Source organism: Ovis aries, chromosome 11 (genome assembly GCF_016772045.2).
Source record: "Ovis aries strain OAR_USU_Benz2616 breed Rambouillet chromosome 11, ARS-UI_Ramb_v3.0, whole genome shotgun sequence".
Lineage (NCBI taxonomy): Eukaryota > Metazoa > Chordata > Mammalia > Artiodactyla > Bovidae > Ovis > Ovis aries.
In genome coordinates this window covers 40,118,214-40,143,440 of record NC_056064.1, presented here as the reverse complement: position 1 = coordinate 40,143,440, position 25,227 = coordinate 40,118,214, and the positions used below count along the sequence as shown (strand labels likewise).

Here is a 25,227-nt window from a genome sequence, read left to right as displayed (position 1 = left end):
TTCACTTTGGTGAAGGGCTTTGCCCAGGGTCACAGGGAGTGACAAGGCTGAGACTCAGATTCAGGCCCACTGGATTCCAAAGCCAGTGGGATGTTCCCCATCCTTCCACCCGCTCTGCCTCATTGACCACTCAGAAACTAGCCCCGGTCTTGACTAAGAAATCCAAGGCAGCACCTGTAACCCCTTCAGAAAAACGGTAGGGGAGATTTGGCAAGTCTTCCGCCCCACCCAGGACGACTGTCCCTGCTTCAGGTGCTGATGGTGCGCTTTGCGTCGCTGTTCAACGTGAAGGACCAGACGGTGATGTTCCTGAGCCGCACCACCTACAGCCTGCAGGAGCTCGGCGCCATGGGCATGGGGGACCTGCTCAATGCCATGTTCGACTTCAGCGAGAAGCTCAACTCCCTGGCGCTTACCGAGGAGGAGCTGGGCCTCTTCACCGCGGTGGTGCTTGTCTCTGCAGGTAGGTCAGGCTCTCGCCTGAGCCTGACCGGGGAGGAGGCGGACGCAGTTCGATTCAACACACCTTTTATGGAGTACCTACTCTAGGCCAGGCCCTGCACCGGGCACTGGAGATACAGACATGATTCAGACACAGTCTAGCTCAGGAGACAGACTCATGCCCAACTAATTATAAAACAGTGAGATAAGTGTCACAGTAGAAGCATGAACCAAGGGCTTTGGGAGCACACACAACTATTTCTGCCTGGGGAGCTGGGGAAGGAGGTGACACTCGAGTGGGGCCTCAAAGGACAAGTAGAGATACTGCCAGGCATAGGAGGGGGGAAGGGCGTCCCAGGCAGAGGGAACCACAGAGCAGCGGGGGAGCTAGGGCCCTGCTGGGCCTGTTCAGGGAAGGAGAGTGGCCTGGTGGGGCAGGAGCGGGGCTGGCCTTGCTGAGCCTGGGCTCCTGGTTTGCAGGCATCTCCTGCTTTCGGGTCAGGGCCTGGGAGAGGGCATTATGTTCCCCCTCCCGCCCCTTCCCCATCGGCCCTCTGAGGGGCTTCAGGGAGAGGCTGCGTGGCCACCGCTGCATCCTCGCAGACCTCCGCGTCCTCCTCCTCCTCGTCAGAGTCGGAGGAGCTCAGGGAGTCTGCCTCACTGCTGTCGTCTTCCCCACAGACCGCTCGGGAATGGAGAATTCCGCTTCGGTGGAGCAGCTCCAGGAGACGCTGCTGCGGGCTCTTCGGGCTCTGGTGCTGAAGAACCGGCCCTCGGAGACTTCCCGCTTCACCAAGCTGCTGCTCAAGCTGCCGGACCTGCGGACCCTGAACAACATGCACTCCGAGAAGCTGCTGTCCTTCCGGGTGGACGCCCAGTGACCCGCCCGGCCGGCCTTCCGCCGCTGCCCCCTTGTACAGAATCGAACTCTGCACTTCTCTCTCCTTTACGAGACGAAAAGGAAAAGCAAACCAGAATCTTATTTATATTGTTATAAAATATTCCAAGATGAGCCTCTGGCCCCCCCGAGCCTTCTTGTAAATACCTGCCTCCCTCCCCCATCACTGCACCTCCCCAGCCTCCCCTATTTAAACCACTCTCCCCCCACCCCGCTCTTTCTCTCTAGCCCCCTGATCTGTTCTATTCCTGTCTCAAATCCAATAGTTCACAGCTGAGCTGGCTTCTGTGGTGTGTGCTCGTTCTGGGGGGAGGGGGAAGGGGTGGTGGAAATATGGCCAAGGCTGGGGGCACACCTCTCCATCTGGTCAGTTTGGGGGTGGGTACTCTGCCAGCAGATGGGAGGATACAGGGAAACAGCACGCAAGTCTAAGGGGGGGGGGTGCCCAAGGGGGTTATTTTCATCATATATTTATTACATAAATATATAGTAAAATAGACGAGCAACAATTACCATAAAAATATCTTTCTTTAAAATCCTGACCCAAAACACAACGGGGGTGAAAAATCGCACATAACAGACATACTGATTGTCAACGTGGGGCAGGAGTAGGAGCCCCCAGGTCACCCCTACTGGCCCCAACCCCTCCCTGGGGAAGGGACCTACTGCCTTCCCTGTTTCTGGCCACAGCCCCCCTCCCCCCACCCCAGCACCAGCTTCTCATACATTCAGTAGCGCCTGCAGGGAAGTGTCCCCCTCCTCCCACCCAGGAGCTCCCAGGGCAGGAGTTGCTGTCCCCCTTCTGGACGGTGTCTGTGTCACATGCCCCGCCCTCTCCCAGCCCTGTAGACCCGCCACCAGGGGAAGGGGTAGGGGCTCCTCCACCCCCACCCTCCCCAGGTCTGAGCAGGGAGGAGGCTGGATGAGGTATGTGTGTTATGAGTGATGGGAGGGGGAATACTGAGATGGAGAGGCGGGTGGTGGGGGCGGGGTAGTGGTCATGGCTCTGGCACCCCCTTGTCCTGGCCTGGCCCCCTCCTCCTCGTCCCAGCAGCCCCTCCTCCCACCAATACTGCACCCGCTGCCCCCACTCTGCCTGCCCTAGTGCCCCGGGCCAATACTGGGGAAGGCAGGCTAAGCACCCACATCAAGGCCATCCCCCTCATTAGCACCAATGGCCCCCAAAAGAGGGCCCTGTCCCCCACTTCCAAAGCAGGGACTGGGACGGCTGGCTGCCCATCTAGAGCAGGTGCGTGGCACTCCTGAGTCCCCCAGCTCCTCCCCCACCACGTGTACTTGCTCACACATTCACACGGAGAAACACACACACACACACACACACACACACACACACCCTACCCCACTGAGAGTGGGGGGAGGGGTCAGGGGTTACGGGGAGGAGTGGGGGATCACAGCTCACATGACTGGGCAGAGGTGGGTGGGGAAGGAGGGTTTCCCAAGTGCCTGTAAGAGGCCAAGCCTCTTGGAGGCCTTTTCTCCACCATGCGCATGGCTGAGAATGGGAATGGAGACGTGGCGGTGGGGATGGAGGGACGGGGAGACAGCAGACAGGTCAGGAATTCCACTGGGCCCCCAGGGGTGGGAGGAGGGTATGAGAGGGCTTATCCATGGGACTGGAATAATACAGGAATCAGTACCCCAGAAGAGAGATGGGGATTGAGACAAAGACCGAAAGGGCAGCCCAAGAGCCCAAGGGGGCGGGGCAGGCACACGCACAGGTGGCAGCCTTGCTCTTCCAGGCCCTCCACCCCCCCGTCGGAACACCTGAACAGTGGGGAAAGGACATGCCCCGATGGGCTTCCTGTGTGTGTGTGTGTGTGTGTGTGTGTGTTTCCACGCATGTGTGTGCATGTGTATAGGGGGCTGTGGCAGGCTGAGGGTCAGGGTGGGGTGGCAGGTTCCCCACTGCTTAAGACATTTTGCCCCAATAGTGCAAAGCGCAGGAAGCCCTGGCCCCCCGCCCCCCGCCCCCTGCCCCATTCCCCATGGCTTCCGGGGGCATCTATGTCCACCCATCCATCCCTGCCGACATGCAGCCCTGAGCCCAGGGCCCTCCGGTCTGCTCTGTCCCTCCCCGCCCTCCCCTCCCCCACCCTCAGAGGGCTACCTCCTCCCTCCCTCTCTTCCCTGCGGAGTGGGCGCTGGCAAAGAAGGGAGGAGGAGGGCAGCTCACCCAAGTGCAGACCAACAGAGCACTCCTCCCCAGGAGGGTGGGAGGTGGCTCAAGCCAAAGTCCCTGAATTAGAGAAAAGAAGAGGGGGAAGGGGTCCCAGGGGCACAGGGGCGGCTGGCCTAAAGAGCTTCAAAGGAAAAAGGCGGAGCACCAACCGCCCTCTCCCCCAGGGCCTTGACTAAGTGCCACTGATCTAAGCACCCCATTCTGGGGCCCGCCCGCCCAGAGTCCGGGCTAGCGCTAGTGGGAGCAGGAAAGAAGGCAGGCAGGGGTTAGAGAGAGCCCAGCAGACGGATGCGAACAGGGGCCCGCGGGTGTGCAGGTTCTGGGAGAAGCTCAAACACACCCCTTTCGCCTCCCCCCACGCCGCCCCCCAACCCCCGCCCCGGGGCAGCAGCATCTGGATCATAGCTAATACTGCAGGATGTGAGGAAGGCGGGAGCTTGAGCCACAGTTTTTCCTGTGTGGGTGCCAAGGTGCAGAAGAGGAAGGGGGGTGACAGGGAGAGGCCCCCGGGGCTGGGCACTTGAAAGGGGAGCTGTGCGGGCAGCAGGGCAGGCTGGTGAGGGGCCAGCTGGCATCCAGAGTGAGAGGTAGATGGAACTCAGCGGGCACGAGTGGCAGAGAGCAGAGGGAGTACTGGGGCGGGGGGGTGCCAAAGGGCACAGAGGGAGGGGCAAGGCAAGGGGGCGTGGCCAGGACCCTGCTGTATTAGCTCACAGCTCTGATGGCAGCCCTACCCTTGGGGACCTGATGTGGGGGGGGGCAGTTCTCTCTGATTTGGGGGGAGGAGGGGCAGCTCTCAAAGTGCTCGGGGGTGGGAGGGGGGGTCCTCCCCTCTGGCCAGCCTCAGTTAATAACTTAATATCATCTCTCTATCAGTCGCTCGCTCTTTTTTCCTCTGTCTAGTATTTCTTCATTTATCTTCTCCCCTTGCCTGGTTTCCAAAGTGCAGTTAGAATGACTGTAATTTTTAACCTCCAGGGGAGGAGCCAAGCCAAGCCTTTCTTTGCACCAGGCATCTGGGGAAGCAGAGAGGCCCTCAGCCTGGAGGGGGGACCTAGGCCAAGAGACTGGGCAAGGGGGCTCTCTCGTGTGTGTGTGTGTGTGTGTGTGTGTGTGTGTGTGTGTGTGTGTGTGTAGGGGGTGAGTGAGGGCCTTTGCCCCCACCCCACATTCCTCTATCCCCTACGGTCAAGATGGCTTGTCCGCTCTTAGTTCTCCCTCCCTTCTCCTACCTTCTCAGAGGACAGGGTCCTGGGAACTGCAGGACACGGTCCCCCCGCCCGCCTCCCACACTGTCCTTTTCATAGCAAGTTCATTTGTTTGCCCTGTCCCAGGGCTGGAGGTTCTGAGGAGGGACAGGGCAGTGTGGGGGTGTGTGTGGGGAGCTGAATCTATCCAAGGATGAGAGGGAGGAGAGAAGAGGTGTGGGGGTCTCCCTCAGCCCCCAGCTCTGCCCCTTCTCTCCAGGCTCCTCCCCACCAGCTCCGCACACCCTCTGGCCGCCTGAGGCTTTAGACTTCCTGATCCTCAAAGACCTCGAGGAAGAGTGGGGGGAAGAGTTCGGTGGGGCACTCGACTTTCATGTGGAGGAAGCGGCTGGCGTGGCAGGCCCCGATCATGCGGAGGTCAGTCACCTTCATCAGCAGCTTGGGCCAGAAGTGCGGAATGTTGTGTTTGCGGTGGTTGACGTAGTGCTCGAACGCCAGCAGGTACGCCTCCTGACTCTTCTCAATCTTGTCCACACACAGCAGGCCCGAGCGGTCTGCAGGGAAGGAGGGGCACGAGGCTAAGAGGGTGCAGGGGGGCAGAGGCCGAGAGGCTGGGGGAGAATGGAGAAAAACATGCATTCTGCGGGGGCAGGGAGCAAGTCGGGGGCAAGCACAGGGCAAAGCCGGTGGAGGGGCTGGTAAAGCAGACAGAGGAGTCAGAGGTGGGCCTGGGAAGGGAGGAGACTAGGAGATGAGGCAGGCCTAGGGGGTGGAGAGGTGGGGTGGGCAGAGGAGTAGGAGGAGGTTGGGGGCAGGGACAGGGGTACTGAGAACAGAGGAGGGAGGGGAAGAGAAGGTGGATGGGAACAGAGTCAAGGGTGGGGAACAAAGGGGACTATGAGAGACAGAGAGCAGATGTGGGGCAGAGGTGAAAAATGAAGCCAGGATAGAAGAGGGCGTGGGAAGCTAGAGATGGGCCTGGAGAGAACAGAGGGGGGATGGGTGACAGAGTAGGGGACAGTGGACAGAGGATGGGCCTGAGGACAGGGATAAGCTTGGGGGACAGAGAGGTGGGCTTGGGGAGCAGAGAGACTGAGGGGTTAAAGAAGGACAAGCCTGGGGCCCAGCCAAGGTCTTGGGCCCTGGAAGCTCCGGAGCCCACCCAGCCAGGCTAGGTACCTGTTGACATTAGCAGCACAGCCTGCAGCAGAGCCACTTCCGTGTCATCCAGGTTAAAGGCAGAGAGTGACTTGCCCAGTTCAAAGATGGCGTCAGAGACGACACCCAGGCCACCATTCTTGAGCTGCTCCCGCTTGACGGCCATCTCCCCGCTCAGCGTCAGGGTGTCGCTCTCGGGGTCATAGCGGACAGCTGCCCGCAGGGACATGATCTCCATGCAGCACCCCTTCAGGAGGATGATCTGGTCTTCGCAAGGCAGCTGCAGAGTCACAGGAACACTCAGCATGACCCTCCCCATGAGTGTCCCCTGAAGGCGCCCCTGGGAACTGCGAGGCCACCACCAACCGGGAACACATACTCTGGACAGCTACCCTTGCACTGGGTGGCAGACCTACCTTGCTTCACTAACCCTCACAACTAGGTCTCTGAGTTAGGTCCTGTCATTACCTCCATGCCCACTGCAGATGAGCAAAGGGAGGTTTAGGGAGTTAGGCCATGTAGCCAAGCTCTCAAGCCAGTAGGGCAGCCTGTCCACAGAGTTAGAGCTCTTTAAAATAAGAATCTCCAGAGTCAGGATGGTCACGTAGACTTGCGGGGAGATGGGCAGGGGGAGGCTGGGGGTGCAGGGCTGGGCCCATGGAGCCTGTTAGTTCTTAGGAATCAGCTCACCCTGTGCATGCGTGTGTGCGTGCATGGGTGTGTGTTGGGTGTGTTGACCCATAGGAATTGCTCCCTGTCCAGAGAGCTTCAGAGAAGGATGAGCTGGGACTGGGGGACCCGGGGAGCAGCCCAAGGCTTCCCTCCAGTGTGACACCAGGTCTCTCCTCCCATCCATCACTCACCTCGGAGAACATGGGCAGTTTTTTGGCAAAGTCCACCACGCGGGTGATGGCCGGGGTGATGATCTTGGTAAACTCGCTGAAGGCCTCAAGGTCCACCTTGTCTCCGTCTGGCATGGAGACGATAGGTGACTGGCCGATGTCGTCCGGCTAGAGGGAGAGATGGGGGTCAGTTGGGGCTGCAGACCCCTTTCAACCACTCACTGAGGCTCCCTGCCCACCAGGGGGAGCTCCAAGGCAGCTTGGGGAAACGGGGGCCACCGCACCTAGGGACTCTGTGTCCCAGGCCTAGGGCTTCTCCCACCTCGCCACAGAGAACAAACTAGCACCAGAGCTCCAAGATGGCTAATAAGAACAAGGATCGTAACACCAGTAGCGGCAATGCCATAACAACAGAAGCTACATTTGACTAATATGTAGCTAGGAATTAGGCCATGTGTTTTACACATATTATCTCATTTAATCCTCACCATGACTTATCACCACTAGTTGATGTTATACTTATCACCATTTCACAGATGAGGAAACAGATAGAGTGCAGCTAAGTAATAAGCCCAGGTCGAGAGCCTAGTAAGCGGTGGAAACAGGATCTGAACCATTACACACACATGTGCTCGCTTTCAGAGCTGGTGCTCCTTCCAGTGTACTGTTTCACCCGCTGACACACTCCAGCCATCAGGAGTTCTCTGCCTTCCCCCGCCATACACAACCAACTGTCCATCTCCTCCCACGCTGACCATTTCCTTGGCATTCAGCTTTGCCAAGGCCCAAAACAACATGTGGCACCCAGGAGGCTCCTCAAGATACTGTCCCATGACTGTGTCCTTGCCCCTGCCTCCCAGTCACTGTGGAAAAAGGGGGAGAGATCCTCCCCACTTCACTGGAAATTTGATGAGGCAAGGCCCTGCCCTCATCAAATCAGATGGAAAAGGCAGTAACACATACACAGGTGTACAAATCAGAACTGCCAAGCTGTGCAGACTAGCAGCTTTGGGGTGGACTAATCTAAGAAGGCTTCCTGGAGGAGGCGAGACTCTGAATTCGCTCCCCTTGCCTGGCCACCAGGCTGCCACTCTCACTCATGCCCCTTCTCTCCTTACCAGGAATTTCCGCCTCTGCTTCCAATGGCTGCCCTGGGCGTTCGTGCTGCGATGGGCCTCCGTGGCAACATGGATCAGGTCCCACTCTTCAGGAGTGGGCTCTGGTCGCTGCTGCAGTGATCGGATCATCTCCTCCTTCCGTCGCCGCTCTCGGTTCTGCTCAATCAGCTTGCGCTTGGCCACCCGCTTCGAATCATCTAGAACCACTGTCAACAACAGACACAATGCCCTTTGCATGGCACACTCTGCCACCTGCTCAGAAACTACTCTTCCCAGTGTTCAGGTTGGAGAAACTGAGGGGAAGGGCCAAGAGAGGCTAAATGACTTCCCTAGTAATCGGGTGGCACAACCTGGCTCACGATCATCACTGGGACCACATCAACTCCAACCCAGAGGATACCATGTTCTGGTCTAAAGGTGACAATGGTTACTGGGAAACTGAGCCATCCAGTCCCCAGCTAACAAGAGGCCCTCTCTCACCCCACAGAGTACTGGAGTGCCTTCCCTGGCAGTCAGAGATACTGCGTTATGGTGCGGTACTCAGGACTTATTTCTACCCAACAACTCTCTGAAGACCCTTGACTGGCGAAAGGCAGGTAGGCACCAGGGCCCGTGCTCAGGGCCAATAGAGGAATCCTCTGTTTCCTTTTCTTCTGAGATGAGGGCCGCAGGGACTGCTGAATTCCCTGAAGATTCTGAATACTCATTCCATCACCAGCCTGACCCAGATGGTCACTCTGCCCTGTGGGTACCCTGGAAGGGAGCTGCCACATCTGAACACACCCCCCCTTCAGCTGCCTGGCCCGGTTCCCCCCACCCATCCCCTTACAGTCCATGGCCATGCCCACAGCGATGCACTTCTTGAAACGGCACAGCTGGCATTGATTGCGGGTGATCTTGTCAATGACACAGCAGCTGTCATATTTGCACGAGTAGGTGGGATGGAGGTTCTTCTGGATTGTGCGGCGAAAGAAGCCCTGGAGTGGGGGCGTGGAGGGGAGAGACAGAGCATGGTGTGATCATGATCTTCTCTTCCTGAACCAACCATGCAGCTCTCTGGCAGGGGGTGAGGGGCTAGGGGAATTAGTGAGGGGACCTGGCATCCTCTGGACAGAGCAACCCCAGCATCACCTGGGCTCTGCCAGGACTTAGAAACACACGTCTTCAGCCCCCAACTGCCTACGGGGTACCTGGGGAGTGGTGGTGGCAGAGGTAAGGATGGTGACCACGGAGAGGAGCTCTGAGCCTGGGAGGGTGTGAAATATGATGAGGCCTGAAGGAACAGCCACTGTGGACATCCAATTAATACCTGATTTTCCATCTTGCTAAACAACTCTAGAAACAACACTGGCCCCAAACCATTCTCATACACACTGCCTGTTGCCTATGCAGGTGGAATTCATGAAATGGTGGAGGGGCAGGGAGAATGTAAAAAAAAAATCAAGAAAAGGCATTGGGCATGGACTAGTATTAGCTTGAAAAGAAAACTTTCAATTTTATATACGGAGTTTAACCTTTGCTTTAAAGGAAAAAAAACCTCAAGACTCAAGATGGCAGTAATAATATGTAGGGCTAACGTCTGCTGCATACTTACAATGAGCCAGGAGCTTCTAAACCTTTTCTTTCATGTATCATCACCTTTAATGCTGGTGTCAACCCCATGAGGTAGGAACTGTTACTATCTCCATGTTGCTGACTAAGAAACTGAAGCTTGGAGAGATTGAGCCATTTGCCCAAAGTTATATGGCTAAACGGTCAGAACTGGACCTGAGGTATGAGACGCAAGGTTTGAGCTCTCAGATTCTGGGGTGCAATTAAAATCCACCGATCAAAAATACGGATTCCTGGGCCTCATTCTAAACCTATACCATCAGACTCTCTAGGAGTGGGAAGACATCTCTGTCCTTTTAGGATGACCCACTGGGACTCAGAGGGCCTTGAGGGTGTGACTCTCTGTTCTGTGCTACACTGCTGGTAATGCTTCCACGAATGCGGCTAGGGGACTCTCCATTCCTGGTGGTCTTGGCTTGACTGACAGCAAGAAAAGAGGATCTTGAAGCCTCAATGTATTCTTAATCTTTCTGTTTCTTGAAAGGTCTTATATTTTCAGGAGGTGATGACTCTAGACAAACCATGTAGGTTGAAATGCCCAAAGTGAGATCTAATTAAGTCTCCCCAAGTCTACGACCTTGTCCCCTCTGCCCAGGGAGACTCTGCCATCCTCTCCTCTGGGCTCCACCATGCCCCTCCCGAGCAAAGGTTCTCAACCTTTCACGGGCAGTGGAAGCAACTGGGGAGCCTGTTCCAAGGCAGATGCCTGGCAGCCACCACAGAATGTTCTGATTGAGCAGGGCTGGGACCTGCACTTAACAAGTACTATAGGCGGTCCAGGAACCACATTTAAAAAACACTGATATTGCTTTCAGCTGACGTCAGTCTTTCTCTGGTAGGCTGTGAGCAGCTTGAGGTCAAGGCAGGTACTATACATCTGACACTTAGTACACTGAGTGGATGGATGGAAGCAGACATTTGTTGAGTGCTTCTTTTCTGTTTGGCACGTGTTAAATACTCGATGTGCACTATCTCATTTAATTCCCCCAACAATGCTATGTGATAGGTATTATCATTATCCTAACCCATTTTATAGATGAAGAACCTGAGGCTCAGAGAGATGAGGCCTCTTGCCTAGGAGTGGCAGAGCAGTGACTATGAATGAACAAATGAATGAACAGGGGAAATGATGATGAAATAGGTGGGCTTTAGGTTACACGTTTATAGAGCTGTCTGTCGGGCCAGGTGCTGAGGGACTTAAGGGAACGAGTCGGGGGCTCAGGTGGTGGGGGAGGGGCAGGAGCTGGCTGGTCCATACCTTGCAGCCCTCGCAAGTGATGCAGCGATAGTGATAACCGGTTGCCTTGTCCCCACATACGACACACTGCTCGTCTTTGTCCAGGTAACTAGGGATATACCCTGGGAGGGAGGAAGGGAGGCAGGCAGGCAGGCATGGCTTGGGGCCCCAGCAGAGAGGCTTTGATACTCTCTCCATCCCCCCACTTTTCCTTCCTTGCCCAGCCTCCCTGAAGGGTTCTCTGTCTCCAGGCAGAGTCCTGGAGACATAACAGAGGTCATCTTGCTCATCCCCTTCCCTAAGAATATGGAGAATCCAGTTCTTCTGATTGCCCCTTCAGGGCTTTTCTCTCTTGCTGCATCCCAGGGGCAGGGGACACAGGAGAAGGAGAAGCAAATCTCGGCAGCAGCTCATCTCGGGGACCTCAGGCAAGGGCGTGATGGGAGAAGAGAAGGGAAGAGGCCCTTTCTGACCTACTCCATCCTCAGTGGCTGGGGCATGCTCCACGTCACACATCTCACCCACACAAGTCCATCCCAAGCTCTCCAGGAGGCTCTTCCCACAGGACACAGGACCTGCTGGTACAAGCCCAGGCCCCAGAAGAGCCCTTTGCTGGTTTGGTGGGGTTGAGGGTGGGGAGGAAGGGCACACACAGCCAGGCTCACCTGACATGCTGGTTTTCAGGGAACATTGGCCGTTCTTTCTTTTTCGCTTTCCATCTGGTGACCTGGTACTGGATAGGGGCAAAGTGGGTAGAATCAGAGAGCAGACCTTGGGCAGCCCCCCTTTGCATCCAAGGGGCTGAGGTTATGCCTCAGGCCTGACTCCCTCCATCTACCTCGCACCTTCAGGTCAGCTGACAAAACTGAGAAGGGTCCAGCTATCTGAGCAAGAAATAAGGGGCTTGGCTGGAGCACAAGTATGTTCAAGGGTCCCAACACACACTCACACACACATTAGAGAACCTTAAACATCCATCATCTATAAAACATCCACATATTTAAGCCTTCAGTGCTTGACACATATGCAGAAAGAATCTCAGGACATGAATCTTTAGGACACGCTTAAAACTATATAAGCTTAGAATACACACAAATATATGCAGCATAAAACCAGCACATATGAACATATGAACACCTATGCTGCCTTCAGTATAAACCCAAGCATGGTACATAAGCAGCAGTCTCTATTATCTATGTGGATGTGACTTTCAGGGCTTTCTCAAATGTTATACGGCCTCAAGGATATGCCCACGTGTTTCACAACCCTCTAGACAGGCACCTAATAATACCATGCCCCTCCCCACAGCGAGCATGTCATTTGATTTTCAGCTCATGCATACACGCTAGATAACCACAGTGGACCACCAGAACCTAGACTCAAGAACATGAGAAAAGGATGGGACTCCCAAAGCCACCCTGTCCATGGGCCCCATTTAACAGAACAGCAAACTGAGGCCCCACCTGTGCCAGCTGACACGGTGGGCAGGGGTCAGAGCCAGAACAAAGACCTAGGGCCCCTCCATGTAAGGTGTTATAGCAGCCCTCAGCCACTGCACATGCATGTGGCCAGCCTCTCCACATATGTGTTACATAACCTCAGCACACACAGATTACATAAGCTTCTACATGCATGCACGGATTGTATAACCTCTCACACCCACCCCGCGTGTGGCATGTTGCAGAGTCCTCCCTCCAGAGTCCCATGCAACTACCAACACACTGACACAGTGACCTTGGCCAGGGTCACAGTCACAGATAGCTCTGTGTCCCACACACCCTGGGGATTGCCCCTGTTTAATTTCTAGAACGGTTCGAGGGTCAGATCTGCCTCCTGTCTCCGGAGGGGTGGGTATGGGGGAATGCCTAGCTATCAAGGCCCCAGCTGAGCTGACTGACGGTCTTCAGCAATTAATCAGTTACCGCCTCTGGGTGCAGTACCAGAGCTAGCCACAAGGTGGCGCAAGGACATGGGGGAGGGGAGGCTGTCAGGGGAGGGGCTGCAGTCCTGGGGGGACCAGGAACTGGCATTCCCGCCTTTCTGTGCCTTAGGAGCAGACTCTCCCAGACCCACAGAAGTCTGGGCATGGAGGTACAGAGGCTGTAAGAGAAAGCTATGCAATGACAGGGTACATCTTTTTCAGAGTTCCCTGGGGTAGGGACTGGGTAGGGGGATACCCCACTGCCCTTACCTAACCACCAGCCCCATCTACTTACTCCACCCTTCCAGGGACCCAGTCTTGGGCCCCAAGGCTTTGCTGGCCCAGGACTCCAGCCTCCTGGCTCAGGATCTGGTCTCCTAGGCAACGGCCACACTGCTCCCCAGAGCACCCATCCCCCACCCTCTCCCCGGCCATAGGCACAGGCTGTACCCAGCTCCCAGGGCACCATGCCAACAGAGACGGAGCTCTGTGCTGCTTGGAGCCGATGGGAGAGGCAGAGACCCTCTGGGCTCCTGAAAGGCACTGCAGATGGTAGGTAAGCCATCCCTAGCTGTGTGTGCAAGGCTGATGTCTGCTCCACGTGGGAGCAAAATCTTCATAGCTGGTATTCACTTCCACTTCCTGGGAGGAGCTCCATGTAGTGCCCGCCCTTGCCCATGAACAAGGAAGAGCTTGTGAGGCTCCCAATAGCTTCCAAATATAAGTGTGCGCTGTGACCAACAGCTACTGGACCATGTTCCCTGAAATGTCATGTAACAGGCACCATGGCTTCTGGACTGCACAATGGCAGTCAGAAGGGAATGAGCTGCTAGGGAGAGGAGGAAAGGAGGCAAATGGCAAGGCTGTTTGGATTCCACAGATGCAGGTGAGGGTGGCCGAGGGGACCAGGGAGGGGGGCAGGATTTGAGATGCCCAGCACCATCCAGGGAGGGGCCATGTGTCTGCCGCCTGTAATTACTCTACATCACCTCCCCCTTTTAGAATGGGCATCTGTCCATCCAGGTGCCTAATTCCCTGCCACATGGGAACATGACCTCATCTCCTGGGCAAAGGTAGGCAGCAGGCTGGCTGGCCTCATGCCCCTGCCCTGGCCCCCACCACAGAGGTACTTAAAAGGCCCAAGCTCAGCTCTCTTGGGCCCAGCCAGGTGACCCTGCTTGCTGCCTAGGAGTTGGCACGACGTAGCTGCCGAACGCATTACCTGCTCTCCTCTGGGTCTGACCCACACTCCACCTTGCTTGGCTTCTGTTCCATTCACTTCAATTCCATCCAGGATGCCCTCCAGCACGCCGAGAGACTGGGGTGGGCACACTGGCCCCCCCGGCACACCCACAGGCCACCCACCCCCTGCCACCCAGGCCCTAGGGCACAGCACCCATGGTGCCTGCCTCAGCACTTGGCCTTTCACACCATGCCCTGAGCCCCAAGGGGGGCGGGCGGTGAAAGGGGCCAGGGAATGGCAGGTGGTAGGGCTGGGTCGGGGAGCAAGCTGGGTCTGTAAAGGGGTCCTGGGTGGGAAGAGTAACTTCTGAATCTTGTCCTGTCCAGAGGTCCCTGCAGAGAGAGGAGAGAGGCAGGGATAAGGTGGCGCCATGGTGGGGCTAGGTGAATAGGATTCCTTTGGTACCAACATTTTCGGGCTTATAATGAGATGATGGGGGACTTCCCTGGTGCTCCAGTGGCTAAGACTCCATGCCCCCAATTCAGGGGGCCCAGGTTCAATACCTGGTCAGGGAGCCGGACCCCACAGGCTGCAACTAAGAGTTCGCAAACCACAACTGAAGTTCCTGCATACCGCAAGGAAGACCTGAGATCCAGTGTGCCACCACTAAGGCCTGGAGCACGCCAAATAAATAAATACTTTGAAAAAGAAAATAATGAGATAGTGGTAGTCATAGAGGGCAGGCACAGGGAGAGGACTAGGATAACCATTCAAATCAACAGAGAGCAGGCAAAAAAATAAAGAACCACCACAGAGCAGGCAAGACTGGAGATCCACAGCCTGATCTCCAGACATGAACAAGGATGGCGGGAAAGAATGAGGTCATCCATGTACCTTGTCTCAATCCTCACAATCAAGTGAGGCCCTTGTGTGTGTGTTAAGTCATTTCAGTCGTGTCTGACCCTTTGCGACCCCATGGACTATAGCCTGCCTGGCTCCTCTGTCCATGGGATTCTCCAGGGAAGAATACCGGAGTGGGCTGCCATTTCCCTCTCCAGGGGAATCTTCCTGACCCAGAGATCGAACCCGCCTCTCTTGTGTCTCTGGCATTGGCAAGCGAGTTCTTTACCACTAGCGCCACCTGGGAAGTTCCTGGCCCTTAATATGCATCTATTAAACATCAGTTGCTATTACCAACCCCCTCGCCAAGTTTTCCTAAAACTCATCAGTAGTGTAAAGCAAGAGGCCACCAGAGATGGGCAGCTTTGAGCCCAGGCACAGGGCGGCAGGGGGTCGGAGGGGGGGAGGGGGGTGTACTGGGGAAGGAAGCCTGGTTTGTAGAGGTGGCATGCAGGAATCCTGAACACCCACCAGAGTGCCTCAATGAAGAGGGACGCTGAAAACAGTAGGGAGCTGCCCCCTCCCCCAGCTGCTGGCCCAGTTATGACTCCCCAACCCTGGCCCCACAAGGTGATTCCCATACAAGGTCCCACATCACACTTCCCAGTCTGAGGACCAGGCTTCCCCTTCCCCATTGGTTTAGCTGAGCTGCCACCCACCAGGAAGGCAAGGGAACAGGGAATGGAAAATAACCCCCGTTAATGGCACATAGAACATATGCCCTCTGGTATCAGAACTTCGCAGGTGAGTAAACGAAGCCTCAGAAAGCTTGAACATTCACTCAAGTGGGCGCAGCTAGTCAGCAGCCTGCCTCCAACGCTGGCCTTGTTCTGCTACCTGGGGTCTAGGGCAGTGCCAACCTGGGCCAACCATTCCCTCCACGCCACACTGCTGACCCCAGGCTGCAGACCTGAGGCTCCATGTCTGCCCACACAGGCAGGTGGGGGCACATGAGAGGGGACAAAAGGTGCAGCTTCCCACACACACCCCTTCATCCCTCCATCCTGCAACTGCTGCACCAGAGGCTTTGCCCCTCGGCCCCACCTCCAAGAACTGATAAGGAGTCTGGGTGGGAGGGGAAGGGAGAGATAAGTCAGGCCATTGGGCAGGGCAGGGCCAGGCCATGGGACAGGGCACTGGGGTGAGTCCCCATCCTGGGGAGCAGGGCAGGAGGACAGAAGGGTCGCCCATTCTACCTTTGATACCCCCATAGACCAGAACTGGGCACTGGGGGCTGGACAGGAGACACTGGGGGGGGGGGTGCGGCGCGGGTGCGAGCGGGGAGCCTTAGCCCAGGGAGCCGTCAAGAAAGTAGGTCAAGTTTTTCTTGGCTTGCGGAGAAATTCCTGTTATAAATTTATAATGGCGTAGCCAGCCCTAAGGGGTGGAGGTGGGGGAGAAAAGGAGTGGGTGGGGTTGCCCAGAGCCTGGGCACAGAGGCCTGCCGCTCCCAGCCAGAGCTGAGGGGTAGGGGGGCCAGGGTAGCCGTGGGGGTGGGGCTGACAATAGAGGGCTATTTTCTGTCGCCTCTGTTTCCACCTCTCTCTGTGCCCAGTGAAGCTTCCTTTGGTCTGTCTGTCTGCATCTGAATGTCTCTCTCTCTCTCTCTCTCTCTCTGGGGCTGGGTGTCTCCCTGTCTCCCCCTCCCCCCAAGACTGTGCCTCGGTGCTTGGCACACCCTGGCTGCGGTGCTGCCCCCGCCTGTCTCCTGCCCACCTGGCATGCTGCCACCACTTGTTTACAGAAGCTGGAAAAATCCACTCGCCAGCCTGAGGCCCGGGCGCCCCCGGGGAGGGGAGGAGGCAGGCACAGGAGTGGGCAAAGGGAGAGAGGGGCAGCCCTGGGGAGCAGGCCCTGGGGGCAGGTGAAGGCAGCCAGGGAGTGCAGGAATGGGTACGGACAGCTGTGGGCCAGGCAAGGCGGGGAGTCCTGGCGCAGCACGTGGCGTGGGCAGCTCCCTCTCAGGCCATAGAGCTGGAGGAACCCCCTCCCCGCTCACTCCTGCCACTGCCCCTACAGGGCACACCTGGGGCAGCGCCAACCTAAGCCACCATGTTTATCTTCCCTTCCCCCTCCCAGGCCCAGTCTTAACTCCAAATGTGTCTGGGCACTGCCAAGGGCTTGCACGTGCCTGCTGGGAGGGGCGTTGAGCAGACCGGTGCCTGCTGCCTGTCGGTACCACCTAGGATCCCCGGAGGCCCTGGCAGCGGGCAGTGGAGCAAGGTCCTGCCCTCGCTGCTCAGGGCACCCTCGCCTGGCACTTAGCAAGAGGCTGGCACCCCTGAGGGCTCCTTGTCATCTCTCTGGGGACATACCTGGGCCTCTGAGGCGACAGAGCGGGCAGAGAGCCCAGCATGCAGGGAGGCACACGGCACGTGGGCCAGGCCTGCGTTGGCCGTGGGCAGATGAAAGTCCACGGGGAAGTGGGGCGGGGACACCCACCCTGAAGGGCAGCCTCTCACCCCTCCTCCTGGAATCCTGTCAGTTCCCCAAGTGCCTGCCGGGCACAGACCTGCAGAGGAAGAGGCTCAGGCCCCTGCAGGCAGAGGGGCTGGAGCCATGCTGCAGAGGAAGCTGGACAGCCGGGAGGCAAGGCCCACCTGTCGGCGGGCCTGGCCACCCACTCCCTCCTTGTCAGATAAGAGCTGCCTGGTGGCAGTGTGGGCAAGGCGCCCGTGGAGGGGGAAACATTTCATTAAGCTTAAGTGCTTCTGGGATGGGGGGACAGAGACAAGAGGCCGATGCAGCATCCATAGGCACCATGCCAGGTCCCCGCTGCCGGGACTGTCCCACTCTGCAGTCCTGTGGACCCAAGGGACTCCCTGGAAGGATGCCGAGGGCTGCCAGAGGGGCACACTCTTTGCCCCTGGATCGAGCCCCCAGGTCTCCACACCAGACTCCTCTGTGTCTACTCTTGGCTTTGGCCCTACCTGTCAGGGCCTCTGAACTTTGTCCTTAATGCGCTAAGGAAAGCCCAGCCCTCCTCCTTGCCAAGCAGAGGGAAGGACACACATAGAGAGAGGGGGCCTGAGAAAAGGGGAGAAAGAGGAGGAGGAGAAGGGTGAAAGGGACGAAGAGGGAGAGGAGAGGAAAGATGAGGAGGGGCAAGAACAAAGAGATGGGCCGGGACTGGGGTAGAGGCAGGGATGACAATGAAGTAGATGGAGAAGCAAGGCAGCAGGGAGGTGGGGGTGGGGAGAGAAGGGTGGGGGAGACAGAAGGACAGAGGAGGGGAGGAGACACAGAGAGAAAGGTAACAAAGGAAGATGGGTGGGGGGTGCTCGGTGCCCCGCCCAAGTCCCACCTCAGAGGCTGGGGGGAGGGCAGAGCAGAAATGGTTTCCACGGTGACAGCTGGTTCTTGGTGGCCTGGCATGTGGGCTATTAATAGTGCTGTGGGGAGGTTCGCACCTCCCTCTCCCCTTCCCCTTTGCCTGCTGCTAGGGTGGGGGGAGACACTTCACCCCCACTCCCAATCATCTGGCACTGATGCCCTGACTGCACACCATGGGGGCCAACAAGGGTGATGCTAAGAGGCCCAGGTGGCCACTGCAGCCCACACACAAACACACACACACCAGACACACGCACGGGCATGCACAGGCAAACACGGGCATCTGTGTGCAGGCATGACCGCCTGTGCCAACGTGGGCTCCCATGGGCAGCCACAGACACCAACAGCCCCCGGGGGTTCTGGCGACGGCGGGGGCAGCAACACAGGCCCCCAGGTTGAGGGCTGGGTGCCTCTCAGGGCTGGGACCTTTATCTCCTTTCCCAGATCCGCCCCCCCGCCCCCCCCCCTCGCCGTGCTACTCTCAGGTATGGACTGGGGGGGCGGGGCTGCCCCACCCAACTCCTGTTATCCCAGTGCTGGGAGAGAGAGGAGGGGTGAAGGCGGGACGGGAGGTGCTATTTGGCAGGTGTGTGATGGCAGAGGAGTACACAGACAGACGCAGGCACCAGCTTGGCAAGCGGGAGGGGCCAGGGGAAGGCAGCAGCCTTCGGTGGGCTCTCACAGGGCCCCCATGAGAAGAGATTCTGGAGCTCAAGGGCAGTGACCCCTGATTTCTGATCCCCTGAGCCACTCTGGGGCCTTGGAGGCTAATGGGAGATGGGGGTGGGGGATATAAGGGGGAGATTGGTTACTTAAACAAAAGGATCCTCTCCCCCAAAAGAATATAACAGGAAATTCCCCCTGCAGGTCAGAGACAGAAAGACATCAACAGTAGCCTTGACTTGGGCCAGAAGCCCAGTAGGAACATCAAAGACTGGCGGGCTTCCGCCCACCCCCACCATAACCTCACCCACCTGCTGCTCTCCTGCCCCTCCTCCCACCCCAGGCCAGCTCCCATCAGGCAGCAAGGTGGGCACCCAGGTGTGGGGCTCACCTCCACACCCCCCACTGCACCTACTGACGATGGTGGTGCCCACAGCTCCTGCTCAAGAGCTCAGCCCCTTCCCTGCCAACCCACAGATCTCCATACCTACCCCCCACTCCCCACAAGGAATGGAGAGGGAGATCCAAATAGCCAAGAAGGCAGAGTTAGGAGCACCCCCAGGCTGAGAACGCTCTCCCTGCCCCCACCCCCCCAGCAGCCAGTGGGTAATCGGAGCTGGGAGCTGGGGCAGCTGAAGGCTGGAGGCATGAATGTCACGGGGCCAAGGCGCTCACTGCAGATGGCATCATGGGCACAGGGCTGGGGTCCTCCTTTCCCCACTCCCCTCTTCCAGGGAGGAGGTGGCACAGAGGAGTCTGCGAGCCCTGGGGAGCTCCGCCCAGGAGGGAAGGGAATGGTCGAGGGGAAACGAAAAGCGGGGATGTTCTCCCTGGCACCCCCAGAGAGGCAGAGATAGCCCCCAGCCAAGCCGAACAGGCACAGGCAGGGTTGGAGTGGTGGGGGGAGGGACTGAGAGGGAAGCGGGGAGAGAGGAGCAGGGAGACGAGGGAGGGAATGAGGAAAAGGGAGGAGAGATCGAAAATTGTGTGTGTGTGAGAGAGAGAGGGAGAGAGGGAAAGGGAGAGAGAGGGAGAGGGGGAGAGGGGAGGGAGAGAGAGAGAGCAGGCGAGAGCGAGCAAGTAAAAGCAGCCGAGTCTGCCCGCACACACACGGACACGTGCAGACACACACACTCACCCCGCATGCGCAGAGCCGCGGGCTCCGGTACCCCATTCCAGCGGATAGTCAGAGCCCTCCCCGGCCCACACATGCACAAAATGCGCACACAGGGATGCGCGCACAACACACCCACTCACTGCTGTGTACCAAGACGCCCGATAGCCACTAAAGCCTGGGGTCCGCGCACTCCCCTTCCCTCGCCCACGCCCCATGCGCCTGGGTGAAAGAGAAAATGAAACAGGCGGCTCTGGGAGCCAAGAGCTCATCTCCTCCTTACAAGAGGAAGCGAGGAGGAAGAAGAGGCGTGGGGGCTGGGTCCAGTCCCGCTGCTCTGTGCCAGTGCCAGAGGCGTGCTCTTGGCCCTAACCTTTAACCCCAGTCCCCGTGCCCAGACTGGGTGCCCGCCTCCAAAGCAGGGGAGCAAAGATAGCGTTTTCTGGGCACCGGTGAGTTCCATCTTGTTCCCCTTGTCTGCCCAGAGAACTGACGCCTCCCTCTGGACCACCTCACAGCCCCGCATGCCACAGGGTGGCCCCCCTTTGGTGCCCCAGCCGTGGCCTGCCAGGGAGGAGGGCAGGCAACACCACACGCCTGAGAACCACACGGTCCTCTCCCCACCAGCCCCAGCCGCCTCTGTGAGAGCCTGAGAACCGTCTCTGGTTCCAAGTGGCCTGTGTGTCCCCACCCACCCTGCAGCGTTCCAGACCCTGGGAAGAGAAGGGAATCCACAGGCCTTGTTGGCCATGACAGCTCGCAACAGGGGCTGACTACAGGTGTCATCTCACGTTATGCCATTTGCCTTCACTCTGCACGAGGTGGGCATCCCTGTCTCCAGATTACGAAAACCTAAACCCAAAGTCAGCAACTGGCAAGTGGCGAAAACCCAGCCTCCAGCTCCCAGGCAGTGGTCTTCCCACCACGGTCATGCATGCCTCCCTCCCCATGAGGCAAAAAGTCCCCCAAGCACCTTTGCAGTCATGAGAACTAGGGTTGAGATTAGCACCCCCACCCCAGAGGTTCCCCAGTGGCCCACCACAGGGCATATCCCTCCCACTGTCCTGGGGGAGCTGCATAAAAGGGATGGAGGGTGGAGAGAAGAGTTTTATCACCAGATTCACAGAGGATAAGAGGCAACCCAAGATAGACCCTGGACCCCCAGGTGCTGCTCCCAACACCCTCCTTATTCACTGCCCCCACCCTCCATGCAGGGGCGGGGAATCTGTCAGCCAAGGGTGGGTCCTGAATGACAGTTCGAAGGTAGGTGGCTGAGATTTTGGGTCCCCAGGAGAGAGGAAGGGTGACTTACTCCACACATAAGAAGTGAGAGGGGTTGTGGAGAGGAGCCTGCTTTCCTTGTTTTTCCTCTCCCACACTCCCAGTGCTCAGACTTGTCCTAACAGAGATGCAGTGATGCCCAAACATTCGTGCATTTGTCCCTATCTGGGGAGGTGTGTCCCAGGCTGAGATACCGAGGGCTCCTTTAAGAAGCAGCTAAATAAGGTGAGGATCAGAGGAAAGCACAGTGGTGGCAGAGGGGCTCCAGGCTGCCCAAACTCCTGGTGGGAGAGAGAGAGGTATCATGGAGAGGTGACAAGGAGGCTGGAGATTAGGGACCCACTATCCCTACCACCCCCACCTCATGCCTGTAATGTCCAGGAGATCCAATTCTCCACCAAGCTTCTCCAAGAAATCCAGGGGACCCCAGACCCACAGATTTCCTTGCTGTAACAGCTAACACATACAGTGCTTGTGCACCAGGCACTTTTTAAAAGCATTTCCTATATTCTGATTGCTGTAATCCTCAAAAAACCAAATGAGGTCGGTAGTACCATCCTCAGTTTACAGATAAGGCAAAGGAGAGGTTAAATTGCTTGCCCAGGATTATACAACTGCCAGTGGCAGAGCTGGGATTCAAACTCAGGCACTCTAGCTCATATATATATATATATATATACACACACACACATATATATCCCTGTTTTTAACCATTATAGCATATCACCTGCTAGAGGAACAATACCTTGTTCTTTCATCCAACTATGTGTTCCCTGTGACCCAGCCTCAGTTTCCCTTTTTTGTAGCAGCTATGGATTCTCTAGGGTGGAATCCATGCCAGTACCTCCTCATCCATCGTTCAGACAACAGTTAGAGGGGAGCATGGCCAGAAATGGTAAGTGCCCCCTGCTCAGATTTCCTCTCTGGAAGAAATGCCTGCCCTGCCAGCCCAAAGTGAAGGGCCAGCCCATGGGAGAGGGCCTCACACAGCCCCACACAAAGTCTGGGCAGCTGTACCCTCAGAACCAGGCTCAGAGGCTGGGCAAAGCGGACACAGCTGTTGGGCATCTCTGAGGTGGGTCTCAGCTGCCAGGGATGTGGAGAAAGGCCATTGTGAGTCCTGCTCAGCTGGGTCCTGCCAACTCCCGCCACTGCCCCTGGGCGGGGGGGGGGGGGGGCCGATTTTTTTCCAGTGGGTCAGTGTGGAAGGAGCTTCCGCTAACCATCCGTGGCTTGCCCACCCAGACCTTTCATCCAGGCTGAGCCCACCGGCCTGAGAAGTCAGCGTGGGTAGTGGTTGACCCCTTCTCTTCTTCCCCTATGCGCAGCCCCCCAAACTTGCTGGCCGCAGCTGCAGGGCTGAGGAAGTGCAGGATGTCCTGAGCAGCCAGCTGAGCCCCCCGCCCCCCACCCCAACCTCTCGCTGACCCCAGAGGCAGGGCAGGCAGGCCGAGGGGCGGGGTCTGAGTACTAGCAACTGGAGAATGGAGACCATCACCGCCGGTTCCCAGCTCCAAGCACGGAGGCTGTGGCAGAAACGGACACCAGAACAGGGGTCAGCGAGGGGGGTGGATAGGGACGGGGTGAGAGGGAGTTACAGACTGGTGGAGAAGCAAGGGGAAAGAGAAGAGACACAGAGAGACAGAGCCCCGGAGACCGCGGTGGAGCAAAATTCCAAGTCAAAAATACACAGACTCACCCAGACACTCACCAGCACACGGCCTCCTAAGGGAGGCTTCCAAGTTTAGACAGGAGGGCAGAGCTGAGAAAAGGGGCCAGACTCCCGGTGGGAGGCAGGAACTCGGCGAGGGCTGGGGGGAGGCCAGTGAGCATCCCCAGTAATGGCCCAGACCAACGAGCCCAGCAGGGGCACTGTGCTTTCGGGGTGGGGATGGGGGCTGCTCCCTAGGAGGCAGGTATCCCCAAGACTCCCTTCCCACCCCACCCCCCCCCCCACCCCCCGCCCCCGGCAGCCAGGGTCATCCCAGCTCCTGAAGTCACCTAACACTGCTTCACGAGCCTAACTCGGCCCTCTAGAACCCCCTCCCCCTTACTCTTTGCTCTGATTTTCCTGTCCCTCAAAAAAAAAAAAAAAAAAGAGCCTGGAAAAAGAAGGCAGGAGGAAGCTTGAGGGGAAAAGTCTATGACTGCGTGTGCATCTAGGGGTGTGCCTGACCGCACAGCTACAGTGTGTGCATCGGGGTTGTAGACCTGTGACTGTGCGGTCCTGAACCTTCTGAGTGCCTCCTGCACCTGAGCCCCCGGGACTGTGTGCAGATGCCTGCACCTGTGTCCAGAGTTCCCACAGTCAATCAGTTAAAAAGGATTACGGAGCACTTCCTATGCTCAGCTCCGGGTGGGATCCAGAGCAATTCCAGTGACTCTCCTGGGTCTCAAGGAGCTCACCATCTAGGGAGCGGGATGACAAGGGAAAGAGACAGAGAATGTTACCTATAGTGACTGCGTGCCTTCCACCATTATGGGAGCTGGATTTTTTGTGTGTGGTACACAGCACCTCAGAAAGCCACAGTAAGAGTCCAGGAAAATACTTGTTGCTGAGTTGCATATATGTGGGTTGATGTGCAACTGCGTTTGCGTTTGACCGAGTGACAGCGACTGTCACGGCAAGGCGATGATGCCTGTGTGACTGGGCTCATGCGAGCACGTGTGTGCCTGTGAGTGACAGGGTCTTTTGTAATGTGTGGCTGTGTGCAATTGCTCTGCGTTCATGCATGCAGGCGATAGTGACTTTTTCTGTGTGGGTGATAGGACTCCTCCTTGTTGTGTATGAGAGCATCTCCCCGTGACCCTGTGCCTGGGTATGTGCATGGGTTGGTCTCCCGTGGGTGTGTCCCACCCTTCTGAGCTCCCCTGTGCAGTGGCAGCGTGCCTCTTCCCTTGTCCCCATGTGGGTGTGTCCAGCAGTTCCTGTCCTTGAGTCTGCCTGGGTGTCCCTGGGTATGCATGTGGCCGTGTGTGTGGGCATATCTGTGTCTGCATGGCACATTTGCTTCCCCCTCATCTTGGACCACAGCCCCCTATACCCCTCCCCTTCCTGGGGCCTGAGCCAGCATTGAGGGGTGGGTTCCCATCCCACTGGTTTTCCTTCTGCGACCTCCAGACCTCCACCCCCCCCAAAACCCCCCTCGCCGGAAAACGGGAGGCTCTCTCCATTGCCCCGATAACCCCCACCCCGCAGGCTTTACCTTCACACTGGACAAGGGAGGGCCCCAGGCAGAGAAGGGGCACCAGAGACACGTTGCAAGGGGAGGGAAGCGGGTGGCACACAACACGGGCCCATTCCTCCCTCTCTTCCCCAACCACCCTAGCTTGCAACTCCCCTAATTATTCAGGGACCCTCAGATACACCCCCCCAACACACACACACACACACACCCAGCCGCGTTTTTGCAATTAGTTGTGTTGCAACCACAGAGCCATGTTCAATTGGGGAGGCGAGTGAAGTGGGGTGGGGGGAGACTTCTCCTGGGGCTCGGGGAAGCCCACCTCCCACCCCCCTCCTACCGCCCTCCGCTGCTGGAGGTAGCCTTGCAAACGCCACTCGGCCTCGGCCTGGGAGGCTGGGGGTGGGAGCTGGGGGGGCAGGCCTCTGGCGCACCGTAAACAAACCGCGGCGCGGCGGGCGGGGGAGCTCCGGCGGCCGGCAGCGGGGCCGGGCCCGGGAATGCGCAGCGGACGGGCCGGACAGAGGCCGGGCGGGCCCTCGAGGGGGAGGCCGGGACGCCATCTCCGCCGGCGAACCCCGGGGCCCACCGACCTCCCAGCAACGCCTCCCTTCCCCAGGGCGTTGAAGCTGCAAGCTCCCGGCCAGTGACAGGGTCACTGGGGCGCCCGGGAAGGCTGAGGCTGGCCGCGGGTACCCCCCGGACGCCCCCAGCCCGCCTGGGAGCTGGCCAGAGAGCCCCGCGGCTTTGCATAATCAATCGCGAGGCATTTGCATATTAATGCCCCCTCGCTCCCTCCCCCTTACCTCGGCGTGGCGCGCTGGACCGGGCTGGGCAGCGACGCGGGGGTCTCAGCGCCCCGTGCCGGGGGCGTCCATGGGGGGCCGGTGGGGCCCGGGCCGCCCGCCTCCTGCGCCCGGGTGTGAGTGCGAGT

General features: G+C 57.9%; 2 protein-coding genes across 3 annotated transcripts in view; one reads left to right on the top strand and one right to left on the bottom strand.

The window, feature by feature from the left end:
- Positions 1-1,322, top strand: part of NR1D1 (nuclear receptor subfamily 1 group D member 1) — a 6,890-nt gene extending 5,568 nt beyond the window's left edge. Inside the window, 2 exon segments of the mRNA NM_001131029.1 lie at positions 253-463; positions 1,123-1,322. Coding sequence (NP_001124501.1) covers positions 253-463; positions 1,123-1,322 — 411 coding nt within the window.
- THRA (thyroid hormone receptor alpha) lies at positions 512-25,227 on the bottom strand. Of its 2 annotated transcripts, XM_027973954.2 has the most exons (9): positions 25,100-25,227; positions 13,857-14,209; positions 11,379-11,446; positions 10,735-10,835; positions 8,695-8,842; positions 7,866-8,071; positions 6,769-6,915; positions 5,927-6,185; positions 512-5,301 (listed from the first exon to the last, which is right to left on the bottom strand). In XM_027973954.2, exons 2-9 carry the CDS (start codon positions 13,907-13,909, stop codon positions 5,051-5,053), a joined length of 1,233 nt encoding a protein of 410 aa, XP_027829755.1. In that variant the 5' UTR covers positions 13,910-14,209; positions 25,100-25,227; the 3' UTR covers positions 512-5,050. The 2 variants fall into 2 exon arrangements, with proteins under 2 accessions (XP_027829755.1, NP_001094389.1); NM_001100919.3 differs by lacking the exon at positions 25,100-25,227 and having other exon boundaries at positions 4,361-5,301; positions 13,857-14,211.

Coding starts and splice junctions, on each gene's coding strand:
- THRA (XM_027973954.2), bottom strand. CDS start 13,909: ATGGAACAGAAGCCAAGCAAGGTGGAGTGTGGGTCAGACCCAGAGGAG. Junction 6,186..6,768: donor AACTGCCCATGTTCTCCGAG/GTGAGTGATGGA, acceptor GTGACTCTGCAG/CTGCCTTGCGAAGACCAGAT. Junction 5,302..5,926: donor TGTGCTGCTAATGTCAACAG/GTACCTAGCCTG, acceptor CCTTCCCTGCAG/ACCGCTCGGGCCTGCTGTGT.